Below are 12,757 nucleotides of genomic sequence, written 5' to 3'. Positions count from 1 at the left end.
GGATCACGGTTCAAAACCAGCCCAGGCAGAAAAGTCCACGAGGCTCTTATTCACCAAAAAGCTGGAAATGGAGGTGTGTGTTCAAGTTGTAGAATGCCAACCTCAAGCAGCAAAAATTTGAGGCCCTGAGTTCAAGCCCTAGTACAGGGAAGGGAAGGGGAAAGGAAAAAATTAACAGACAAAGGAAGAAAAGAAAGAACAGTTTTAAAAAGATTAACAAACTTTTTCCCCAAGACCTTTTAAATTTGCAGAAAACTTAGTAGAAAGTTAGAGTTCCCTTTCATCCTCGGCATATCCCCTTATTGTATTCAAATATTGATGAACCAATATTAGGAGTGTCTCAATCTTAGCTGGGGGTCTACTTTAGGCTTTCACTTGTACAGGACTTACCTGGTATTTGCAGTCATTTTCTGCCCTGATAACTCCCATTGTTTCCTGTATTCAACCTCCCTCCCTATCAGTCTTGTGTATGTGCACATACACTCTAGTACTGGCGCTTGAACTTAGGGCTTTGTGTTCTCACTTGACTTTTTTTTAAACTCAAGGCTGGTGCTGTATCACTTGAGCCACACTTCCCTTTCTGGCTTTTTACTGGTTAATTGGAAATAAAGAATCTTATAGATTTCTGTGCCCAGGCTGGCTTCAAACTGGGATCCTCAGATCTCCACCTCCTGAGTAGCTAAGGTTATAGGTGTGAGTCACTGGCATCTGGCCAACCTCTGGTTCTTCCATTGTCTCCATAGTTTTGTTTTTCCCAGAGTGCTGCAAAGCTGGAGAGCCTCAGGATGGAGACTTCAGGTTTGCTCTATTCAGAACTCACAGATTCATCACTTAAACTTCCTCCTGGTGTTTTCATTACTTAGCAGCTCATTTCTCTCATTGGCGATGAACAATATCCCCTTATCTGAGTCTGCCTGCTCAAAGACATCTTAGTTGCTTCTAAGATTTGGCAATGATGGAAAAACTCTGCTTTAAAGATATGGTGTTGTGTGAACACTTCCAGCCCAGTTGGATAAATACTAAGTAACAAAGCAGTTGAGTTTCAGAAAATAAAGAAGTGAGGGACAGTCATTGTTACCTCCCAGTGTGCTTAGGGTCTCTGTGCTCAGCAGGGATGACTACCAGGAGGATGGGTTCTGCCAGCCGTACCGGGGCATCGCCTGTGCACGCTTCATCGGGAACCGTACCATCTATGTGGACTCTCTCCAGATGCAGGGGGAGATTGAAAACCGGATCACAGGTAGGAGCACAGCCTCCCTCCCTCATCAGCTGATGATACACACTACCAGGCCCTCCTCCCGCTCTCCTGCAGTTAGAAATCAGAGATCATTAGTTAACAGTTATAAGTGCTACACTTCCTTGCTTTTTTTTTTTTTTTTTTTTGCCAGTCCTGGGCCTTGGACTCAGGGCCTGAGCACTGTCCCTGGCTTCTTTTTGCTCAAGGCTAGCACTCTGCCACTTGAGCCACAGTGCCACTTCTGGCCATTTTCTGTGTATGTGGTGCTGGGGAACCGAACCCAGGGCCTCATGTATATGAGGCAGGCACTCTTGCCACTAGGCCATATCCCCAGCCCCTCTTCCTTGCTTTTTGCTAGTTAATTGGAGATAAGAGACTCATGGGCTTTTCTGCCTTGGCAGGCTTCAGACTACAATGATCAGATCTCAACCTCCAGAGTATGTAAGATTACAGCATAAGCCACCAGCACCTGGCTCACATTTTTGATAGCCCTCTTCTTAATTGCCAGATGTGTAAAGATTTCAAACCTCAGTTCTTCCAGTAAATCTAAGACATCTTGTGCCTTAACCTCTTCCCCTCTCTGTTCCTCATGCAGAAGGAGCTTTAAGGACTAACATGATGTCCCTAGTGCCCACACTGAGCAGAATAGGGCAGCTGCTCCCAGGCTTGTTACCAAACCCTGCCAGTCAGCTCCTGGGTCCACTCAGCTCCACGCCTATTGTATAGTCTATGTGTAGACACCTTTTTCATGTGTGAGGGAATTAAATCACTTTGTTTGGAACAAGATGAACTTAGAAAGGCTCTAGTGTGGGCCACAGTTAGTGACAAGAGAGGGCTTGCTCCCTCACTAACTGCTCCTGCTGATGCCTCAGGGGCCCTGGAAATACATGGCACCATCACCATCTGCTGGCTGGACTTGGTATTTCACACAAAAATCCCTGCTGGAGCTGGGGTACCCCAGGCACTAAAGTACCACTTCTGGGTTTTCTTGCTATGTTGAAGACACAGTCTCTGCAGAATGGGTAGGCAAAGCTCTTCCAGATAAGTAGTACAAGCAGTTCTTCTGTGGGTAAGGGACGGACGGGGGAACATCCCTCCCCTTTCCTCTGCTCCTTTCACAATGGTACATCATAGGACACTTCAAATCTTTGACACCTGGAGCTTGAATTCCTCTTGCCATTGCTTGTTTCTCCCCCCTCCCCACCCCCACCCCAAAGACCTTACCAGATATGCATCATGATGCCCTTCCCTGCCACTGTGCACATCTGGTTCATCAGCTGCCTCTTCACTCCCCTCAGCTGGGTAACACGGGCTGCCATCCCCCCTTTGTGGACACCTTTCTTGTGCCCTGTGAGGATTTCTGACCAGGAAAGCCAGGCATACTGGGAAGACTGGGCTCAAGGACCCATCTCTTGTCCTATACTGTCTTCTGGAAGTCTCCATCCATAGGCTCTGTAACCCCTGTGCCTGCAGAACCCCTAATCAGGTCCTTAGAAGATGGCTCCTGTGTCTGAGATCCAAGTCTTTTGGTCATGGAAGAAGCATTGGCTGAGAACTTTGAGGCCTGGCTTTGCTTCTTTCTTGTTTTATTTCTGAGTTTGTAAGGGGATTCCTCATACCAGTGTCTGCTGCTAATCAGAGAGGTCAGATAGGTGTCCAGGGCCTGCTTCTGGGAGCCCCTCTAGGGTTGCCACCAAAAAGTGCTGGAGATTCCAGTCACCATGAAGACTAAGCGGGAGTGGGGTGGGGTACAAGCTGGGGCAGGATGTCCAGGGCTAGCTTGGAGTTGGGAGAGTGGGTTAGCTCAACGTGGAGGGAAGGGTTGGGCCGGTGTGGGATGGAGTCCAGGGCTCACTGTGGGGAGAGAATTTGGAGGGGTGAAGGAGGCATAAATGTGTGTGGTTATAAAAGTGTGGGTGGGGCAGGCGGGTATCCTGTGCTGCAAATGGGTAGGGTGAAAAAAAAGGCAGAATAAGGGTAAGCAGGGGTCAGAGAGGGCATTGGAGGGACAGAGCAGGGTGCCCCGGGTTTGTGGTGGAGAGTGGCAGGCTAGGCCTTTGTGGATACTGGATTGGGTTATGGGTGGAGCCTCCAGGTTGGGGGAGAATAGGGAGTTGGATTCCTTACTAAATGTGGTGTCCAGAGGGAAGGCAGGAGTTTGTTTAAATGTAGTGTCCAGAGGGAAGGCAGGAGCTCGGCATCAGGTTGGGTCTGGAGTATTGGGGGCATGGGGCAGAGGTCTAAGGTTGGCATCCAGGAAAGAGGCTGGAGGCGTTGGGGGCAGGATGACCCGGGTTAGAGGCCCAGGCCCAGGCCAGGAGGGAATGGGGTAGGAGTTAGAAGTGAGGAAATGCAGGCCAGGCCCGCCTCAAACGCAAGTCTCTCTCCGCAGCCGCCTTCACCATGATCGGCACCTCCACGCACCTGTCGGACCAGTGCTCACAGTTTGCCATCCCATCCTTCTGCCACTTTGTGTTCCCGCTGTGCGATGCGCGCTCCCGGACGCCGAAACCCCGCGAGCTGTGCCGGGATGAGTGTGAGGTGCTGGAGAGCGAGCTGTGCCGGCAGGAGTACACCATCGCGCGCTCCAACCCGCTCATCCTCATGCGCCTGCAGCTGCCCAAGTGCGAGGCGCTGCCCATGCCTGAGAGCCCTGCCGCTGCCAACTGCATGCGCATCGGCATCCCCGTCGAGAGGCTGGGCCGCTGTGAGTGCCAGGGGCCAAGGGCAGTCACTGGGGTTCGGGAGCGGGGGCGGGGGAGTGGGGGTGGGGTGGGGCCCTAAGTCATTTCCACACAGGCTCATACCCTATTTGGCCCTCCAGGGAAGTCCCTCTTCTTCCTTGAGCTTGGGGTCTCCCATCTCAAAAGCTAAAGAGGCTTGGCTGGCACCTGTTGGGAATTTGAGAAGGACCAGTTTGGGCCCGATGGCCCTGGAAGCATGTCTAGGCCGGGGTGTGATTCCTCAGAGCTGGAGGCCTCTGTGCAGCCAGCGTGGGGGTTGCAGGGGACTCCTGCCCACCTCCCTGGCAGCAGTGCCCTAGAGCTTGAGGAAGCCCCTCATCCTGAGGCCCACAGGGTGGAGGGGGGCAAGGTGAGGTTGAAGGCCCAGAAGAGTGTGAGGAAAACTAATTACACCAATGAATACTCTGGGGTTTCTGCCACCCACGGGGCACAGAAATCACTTTTCCCAAGGCTGTATGCAGCTTCTGTGGCTGGTGTGTGGCGTCCAGGAGTGGGTAGGCTTTTTACTACGCAGCCAGGGCCTGATCTCCATACCCAGGCTGCAGGACTTCCCCTGTGCTCCAGAGAAAGTGCCCGAAACTCCTGAATTCTCCATATTCCCCAGGGTGGTGAGGACCCTCCCTACCTCGTGGAGTGAGAGTGGAGGTTGTGGTCATAATTAGGCACCTCTACAGCAGTGCATCGGGTTAACTATATACAAGCCTTGAGCAAAGGTGCATCCTCAGCTCGCTGTGGAGGGGAAATGGTGTTTTGTTCTTCCAGGTACCTGAGCCAGGTTCCTACTGGGCAGCGGCCTTCCAGATCACAGGGCTAGGCCTAGATCACATGAATTTTGTTTCTAGGACACATGAGCAGGCTGTCGGGTTGACATCCTTATTCTCATCCTGGAGGTGGAGTGTGGGTACCTTGGTCCTCTCCAAGGTGGTTTCAGGGCCTTGGAACAGCTAGCGACAGGTTTTCTTCCTCATCTATGGCCCTAGCACACTCCCCCACCCCCATCTCATTTGTGAGCTTGGGACTTGATTAAGACATTTCCCTTGCTGCTTTTCTTGATCTTTGTGTTAAAATCTTTTGGTCTAAAATCCTTTGCTTCACAATTCTTTGGTTTACTTTGGTAGACTAACCAGCCGGTAAAACGTTTTGGTGCAGGTGGGAAGGTAGTTTTGTGGTTCTCTGCCGCCTTTGAAGGAGGGTGAGCTCTGTGCCTGGGTGGGCTGTGTTCCTGATGCTCAGCCTTCTAACACTCTGCTTCTCTCTCAGATCACCAGTGCTACAACGGCTCTGGCTCGGATTACAGGGGCATGGCCAGCACCACCAAGTCAGGGCACCAGTGTCAGCCCTGGGCCCTGCAGCACCCTCACAGCCATCACCTGTCCAGCACAGACTTCCCTGAGCTCGGAGGGGGCCATGCCTACTGCCGGAACCCCGGAGGCCAGATGGAAGGCCCCTGGTGTTTTACGCAGAATAAAAACGTACGCATGGAACTGTGTGACGTACCCTCGTGTAGTATGTATTCTCTCTCTCTTTTTTAATAAATGTTGACTGTTGAGTTCACCTGTGATGAGAGCATTAGGTCTTGCCATGGGGCACTGGGGACCTGGTGTCCCATCTTGCTGCCATGGTCATTTGTTTTACGTAAAGCTGTTGTTGGTTATGAAAGTAGTATTGGATCATTACAGGGTATCTTAAAATATAGAAAATTCTTTAGATACTGTGCAAGTCATCTCTAATTTCTTGGGCCTTCCCTCAATCCTTTCCCTGTATATGGTACTAGTATAAAATAGGAAAGTAGAATTTGGAGCTGGGTACCAGGGGCTCATGCCTGTCTGTCTGTAATCCTAGCTATTCAGGAGTCAGATCTGAAGGTCAAGGTTTGAAGATCGCCTGGGCAGGAAAGTCTATGTGACTTTCTTTTTCTTTTTTCTTTTTTTTTTTTTGTCTGTTATGGGGCTTGAACTCAGGGCCTGGGCAATGTCTCTGGGCTTTCTAGCTCAAAGCTAGCACTCTACCACTTTGAGCCACAGCACCACTTCTGATTTTGTGGTAGTTAAATGGAGATAAAAGTCTCATGGACTTTCCTGCCCAGACTGGCTTTGAACCATGATCTCAGCTTCCTGAGTTAACTTGGATTACAGACATGAGCCACCAATGCCCAGCTCTCCAGGAGACTCTTATCTACAAGTAACCAGCAAAACTCAGGAAGCGGAGCTTTGACTTAAATGGCAGAGCACCAGTCTTGAGAAAGAAAAAGCTAAGAGACAATGCCCAGGCTCTTAGCTCAAATCCTAGTACTAGCACAATAAAGAAAGAGAAAGAGAGTGGGGGGAAGGAAGGAAGGAAGAAGGAAGGAAGGAGGGAAGGAGGGAGGGAGGGAGGGAGGGATGGAGGGAAGGAAGGAAGGAAGGAAGGAAGGAAGCAAGGAAGGAAGGAAGGAAGGAAGGAAGGAAGGAAGGAAGCAAGGAAGGAAGGAAGGAAGGATTTGGATCTCTTAACATTTCCTCCAGATGGTGCTACTATGACATGAGTGGAAAATAGTGTTGTTTATGGTTGAAACTTGGTATTTGTTACTGCTGATTTTCATGCATACATTTCTCTAGCTGTTGATGGGAAACTGAGCTTCAGCCAGGACCCAAGGCTGTGAGGTTGGTGGATGACCCGCAGGCTCCACCCACCCCACAGCAAACCAACTAGCCATGGGCACTTACTCATCAACTTTCTGGCATGTAATTTGGTGGCTCCAAATTTGCCATTGCCTTTGCTCAGCAGTTCACATCTCCTCAAGACTCTGTGCTCATAGCAGAAGTAAGCTTTAAGAAGGAAAATGTTAGGAGGCCAGTTGTGGTTCAGCTGTCCTGGAACATGACAGCCTTTAAAGACAATATCCAAAGCTGGACCCTGGTGGCTCACACCTTTAATCCTAGCTCCTCAGGAGGCTGCGGTCTGAGGATCATGGCTTGATGTCAGCCCAGGCAACAAAGTTTGTGAGACTCTTATCTCCAATAAACTACCAGAAAAATGGAAGTGGAACTGTGGCTCAAAGTGTTAGAGCATTACTCTTGAATAAAAGAGCTAAGGAATGGCACCCAGGCCCTGAGTTCAAGCCCCACGACTCAAAAAAAAAAAAAAGAGAGAGAGAGAGAGAGAGACAATATCCATACCTGCTCTTAAAGTGTCTATTAAAGGGCCTGGGAAGGTGCCTGGGGGCAGGGAGGTAGAGTAGTGCAGCCTAGGTGGTCAGCCTTCAGCAAATGTGCACCCTGCTTATCTTTGCAAGCAGCCTGCCTTCCTCTCCCCCTCCACCCAACCTCTCTGTATTTTTTTCCTAAATCCTTTAGAGGGAGACAGAGTATAGCTTTTCACTGATTAAAGAAATATTGTAGGGGCAGCTTGAACAGCGGGATCACTTTGCTTTTATGAGTTCTTTGCCCCTTGCCTGGTACTGGTGGTCCATGCCTCTAATCCTTGCCACTTAAGAGGCTGAGATCTTAGGATCATGGTTCCAAGCCAACCTGGGCAGGAGAATCTGTGATACTCTTATCTCTACCACCAAAAATCCAGAAGTAGAGGTGTGACTCAAACAGTAGAGCACCATCCTTGAACAAAAAAGCTAGGGGACAGTGCCCAGGGCCTGAGTTCAAGCCCCAGTACTGGCATACACACGAAAAAAGTTCTTTGCTCCAAGTACGCATTGTATAGAACAAATTTATTGAATACCTTTGCATTCTTCAGTCAAATTCATTCTTAAGTTATCCTAAAGGAAAATGCTGCCATCAGTGGAAGACATCTCAATTCGTCAGTACTGAGTCTTACTCACCAAGGACATGGGCATCTGAAATATTCTCTGTATGTCATTCATTAGTCAGCAATTGGGGAACAGGATCAAAATCCACGGTGAACGTGGCTCCCAAGCATCAGGAAAGGAAAGCGGATGTGGATGTTGCTGGTGCTGAGACCTCTAGAGTTCAACTGCAGTTGATGCTGTACATTCCAGTTCATTACACGATAGGAGGTCTGAGTTGTACCCAGCAGGATGTTGTATGCTAGATTTGGGGTGCAATTTTGCTTCTGTATACAATTCATCTACTATGAAATGTTTCGACTGGAGGTGAGCATTGGGCTTCTGGTGGAGAGCCCAGTGCTGAAAAGAAGATGCGCTCCGACAATCCTGAAAGCTTCCTGTCATTCACAGGTCCCCGAGACAGCAGTAAGATGGGAATTTTGTACATCCTGGTTCCGAGCATCGCCATTCCTTTGGTCATCGCCTGCCTTTTCTTCTTGGTGTGCATGTGCCGGAATAAACAGAAGGCATCAGCATCCACACCACAGCGACGTCAGCTGATGGCCTCCCCTAGCCAGGACATGGAGATGCCACTCATCAACCAGCACAAACAGGTCCCTGCTTCTATTCTGACCAGGCTCCTCCATGGCTAACCTGCAGGGATCGGGTTTCTTAATTTCCTCCAAACAGCACAAGATTCTTTCCTTTTTTCCTCTTTTGGTGCCTGTACTGGGGCTTGATCTCAGGGAATCATGTTTTGCATCATTTTTCCTTCTTAAGGCTAATGCTCTACTACTTGAACCACACCTCTACTTTTAGCTTTTTGCTGGTTCATTGAAAATAACAGTCTCATGGATTTGTCTCCCCAGGCTGGCTCTGAACCATGTTCCTCAGATCTCAGCCCCTGAGTCACTAGGATTACAGTCAGAGCTACTGGTGCTTATTACTAAGTTGTTTTAAGTTGTCCTGGTGGGGCAAATGGTTGGTGTGTTTGGAATCCACCACCTCAGGTTGCTGTAGCACCAGGGCTACTCAGAAGCCCCAGCCAGCTGTCCTCACTGCTCAGGCGCTTTGGCCCTGTCCACACAAGAAAGGAGGCCCAGCTGCACATGTAATTTGGCTTTTTTGGGGGGTGAGGAGTGATGGTACTGGAGTTTGAACTCAGGTCTAGACATATTGTCCCTTAGCTTTCCACTCAAGGCTGGTGCTTACTACTTGAGCCTCAGCTCTACTTCTGGCTTTTGTTTTTTTGCTGGTTCACTGGAAGTAAGAGTGTCATTGTCTTCCCTATCTGGGCTAGCTTTGAGCCTCAATCCTCAGATGTTAGCCTCCTGAATAGCAAGGGTTATAAGCATTAGCTACCAGCACTTGACTTAACATTGACATTTTTGAAGGGCCCATTTGGGGGTGTGTTTTCAGTTGATTGGTTTTACTGTTTCATTTATTAAGGGAGGACCAAATACTAGTCTCTAATAGACAACGAAGGGAAGCTTTTTCTGAAAGGTTGCCCCCATTTTGAGGGTTTGTAGATGGCGGGGCGGGGGGGCAGTTGTGAAGGCATGAGAATGAGTTCCTTGCCCACATTGGTGTAAGGCTGTTAGTTCACGATAGGCTCGAAGAAGGACCAATCCCACCCAGCTTTTCATGGTCTCTTAGAGGCTGTTGGGCAGAGTTGGTTCATTTGGCTCTTCAGCCAGGGATTTGTGAGTATCTCCCAGGGCCAATAACACAGGGCCCCCTGGCCGCTGGCATGCTGGCCCCTTCTCAGCCTCTGAGAAGAAGGGCCAGCCATTCACAGGGGGGAGGGGCTGTCCTGTGGAGACTGGATCCGTACCACTTGGACAATACTTTTGCCAAAGCCCATTGAACTGAGAATCTGATCAGAGTCAGGGTGATTGTGAGGAGGTGCTGCACAGGAGCTGAGCAGGGCTCTAAAAAGGACCCAACGGTGACAGGCCAAAACAAATTCCAAGAAGGGCACTACAGGTCCATTAAGAAGAAGAAAAGAGGGTCGTGCTGTGATGTGTGCGGTTCTCAGGGGGAAGTAGGGGAGAGTCATGGAAATTCATGGGAGAGCTGGTGCTGGGGCTCAGCTATGGGCAGGGGTCTGTGGACGCAGGAGGGTGCAGGTTGCACCGCGGTGGGAGGAGTCTGCAGTGGCATACTAGCCGTATTTTAGAGGAACCTCATAGCAAGACTAACAAAGCTGTGCCATATAAGGTGGCATGGGGAGTGTGCCTCTCTAGATGGCCCGCCCTCTCTTCCGCCTTCTCTGTGACAGGTTTCATTTGGTGGTTTTCTTCTTGGCAGGCTAAACTCAAAGAGATCAGCCTGTCCACAGTGAGGTTCACAGAGGAGCTGGGGGAAGACCGGTTTGGAAAAGTCTACAAAGGGCACCTGTTTGGACCCACTCCGGGGGAGCAGACCCAGGCTGTGGCTGTCAAGACTCTGAAGGACAAAGCCGAGGGAGCCCTCAGGGAGGAGTTCCGGCACGAGGCCATGCTGCGGGCACGGCTGCAGCACCCCAACCTTGTCTGCATGCTGGGTGTGGTGACCAAGGACCAGCCCCTCAGCATGATCTTCAGCTATTGCCCGCATGGGGACCTCCACGAGTTCCTGGTCATGCGCTCGCCGCACTCGGACGTGGGCAGCACAGACGATGACCGCACGGTGAAGTCGGCCCTGGAGCCCCCCGACTTCGTGCATGTGGTGGCACAGATCGCTGCTGGCATGGAGTACCTGTCCAGCCACCACGTGGTCCACAAGGACCTGGCCACCCGCAACGTGCTGGTGTATGACAAGATGAACGTGAAGATCTCAGACTTGGGCCTCTTCCGCGAGGTCTACTCCGCGGACTACCACAAGCTGACGGGCAGCTCGCTGCTGCCCATCCGCTGGATGTCCCCCGAGGCCATCATGTACGGCAAGTTCTCCATCGACTCGGACATCTGGTCCTACGGCGTGGTCCTGTGGGAGGTCTTCAGCTACGGCCTGCAGCCCTACTGTGGCTACTCCAACCAGGACGTGGTGGAGATGGTGCGAAACCGGCAGGTGCTGGCCTGCCCGGATGACTGCCCCGCCTGGGTCTACGCCCTCATGATCGAGTGCTGGAATGAGTTCCCCAGCCGGCGACCCCGGTTCAAAGACATTCACAGCAGGCTCCGAGCCTGGGGCAACCTGTCCAGCTACAACAGCTCAGCGCAGACGTCGGGAGCCAGCAACACCACGCAGACCAGCTCCCTGAGCACCAGCCCGGTGAGCAACGTGAGCAACGCCCGCTACATAGGGCCCAAGCAGAAGGCCCAGGCCTTCCCGCAGCCCCAGTTCCTCCCCATGAAGGGCCAGATCAGACCCATGGTGCCGGCTCCCCAGCTCTACATCCCGGTCAACGGCTACCAGCCCGTGCCAGCGTACGGGGCCTATCTGCCCAACTTCTACCCGGTCCAGATCCCCATACAGATGGCGCCACAGCAGGTGCCCCCGCAGGTGGTCCCCAAGCCCAGCTCACACCACAGCGGCAGCGGCTCCACCAGCACGGGCTATGTCACTACCGCGCCCTCCAACACCTCCGTGGCTGACAGGGCAGCCGTGCTCTCTGAGGGCACCGAGGACGCACAGAACCTTCCCGAAGAGGTCGCGCACAGCCCCATGCAGGAGGCAGAGGAGGAAGAGGAAGGCTCTGTCCCCGAGACCGAGCTCCTGGGAGACAGTGACGCCCTGCAGGTGGATGAAGCCCAGGTCCAGATGGAAGCCTGAGAGGCCTACGGGGCCCAAGGAGCCGGGAGAGGAGTTCCTGCCGCAGCCCACTGAGAACCTGAGCCAGCAGCCGCAGCTGTCACCAGAGCCCGGGGACTGGTGGGACGGTTCACAGACTCTACTTCCTGAGCCGGGGTGACATCCCGCCCTGCCTGGGTCCCCTGTGATCTGGCTGCAGGTCCACGGGACCTCCGGAAGCAGGGCGCAGGGACCCACAGTGCTGCCTTTATCCTGGTGATGGATCCAAAGGGAGCTGAATGCGCTTTGCAAAAGAAGAAAAAATGGTGTGATCTTCACCCGTGGTATATGGATCAAGCATTTCCAGACGTGAAGAACACCGGATTGCAGGAGGTGTTGGAGGCACACCTGGGGCTTGGGGGTGCTCAGCAACCAGCCTGCTGGCTTGAGGATGGCGGCTGCTTCCTCCCTCCCGGGCCTCCTCGGGGACTCTCTGCAGCTAGAGGTGAATGGGGACAGGACACTGCCACCTTCCAGGGACTGCAGAGAAACAGGCTTCTGAAACGGGAGCCCCCTTCAATTTAAAAAGAAAAGCAATACGTGCCTTAACACAAACCAACCAAGCCTTGTAATTTTGTGAAATGATGTTAATTATATTTGCATAGGTATTGTGCCCACATTTCTGGAATTCAAGGGAAAGTATCTCTTGGCTTTCAGCTATTCAAAAGGAAGCGATATTGTACAGAAAACAGTATTGTTATTTTTTTAACAATCATGTACAGACCTTAAATGTAATTTATATGTGTTTTTCCTTCTTTTGGTATGCCATTTTCATGGGAGTATTTTGATCTTAACTAATGACTTAATAATTTAACTGTTTACATTATCCACTGGGGGATGCAGTCAAGTTGTGGTTTTGATGTGCTGATTTGTGTGCCACATGTAAGCCAGGTCCTTTCATTTCAGAGTCCTTGTCACACAAAGGCTCCTGGGCAGAGCTGTCTGTACCTTGAATACCTTGTTGGTTCTGTTTGTAAATCTCATGCCTGGTGTATCCAATAAAGTGAAGCAGACCATTCGGCTGGCTCTCTCTAGGCTGGGTGGGGGTTGGGCTGTGCTAATGCTGATTATTAAAATGGAGCCTTTTCTATAGATTTCAGAGACTTGCTAGGATGGATGTTCCATGGTAATGTGGATATAGCAGCAGTAATTTTGAGAGATGAGGGGAAAAAAAGTAGTTCCACTGCTTCCATTTGTTTTTGTTTATGCCAGTACTAGCACTTG

At 51.2% G+C, this 12,757-nt stretch overlaps 1 protein-coding gene across 2 annotated transcripts in view; it reads left to right on the top strand.

Annotated features, from left to right (window-relative positions):
• Ror2 (receptor tyrosine kinase like orphan receptor 2) overlaps positions 1 to 12,541 on the top strand; it is a 204,985-nt gene extending 192,444 nt beyond the window's left edge. The window contains exons 5-9 of one of the 2 annotated variants that reach the window (XM_048340669.1): positions 1,113 to 1,240; positions 3,630 to 3,944; positions 5,242 to 5,487; positions 8,171 to 8,373; positions 10,070 to 12,541. In XM_048340669.1, the coding sequence (XP_048196626.1) occupies positions 1,113 to 1,240; positions 3,630 to 3,944; positions 5,242 to 5,487; positions 8,171 to 8,373; positions 10,070 to 11,515 (2,338 nt within the window). In that variant the 3' untranslated portion in view covers positions 11,516 to 12,541. Of the gene's footprint in view, positions 1 to 1,109; positions 1,241 to 3,629; positions 3,945 to 5,241; positions 5,488 to 8,170; positions 8,374 to 10,069 lie in introns of both variants that reach the window. The other variant, XM_048340612.1, reaches the window with a different exon arrangement.
• The last annotated feature ends 216 nt before the right edge of the window (positions 12,542 to 12,757 follow it).

This window comes from Perognathus longimembris, chromosome 1 (genome assembly GCF_023159225.1).
Source record: "Perognathus longimembris pacificus isolate PPM17 chromosome 1, ASM2315922v1, whole genome shotgun sequence".
Lineage (NCBI taxonomy): Eukaryota > Metazoa > Chordata > Mammalia > Rodentia > Heteromyidae > Perognathus > Perognathus longimembris.
This window is presented reverse-complemented; position numbering and strand designations above follow the sequence as displayed.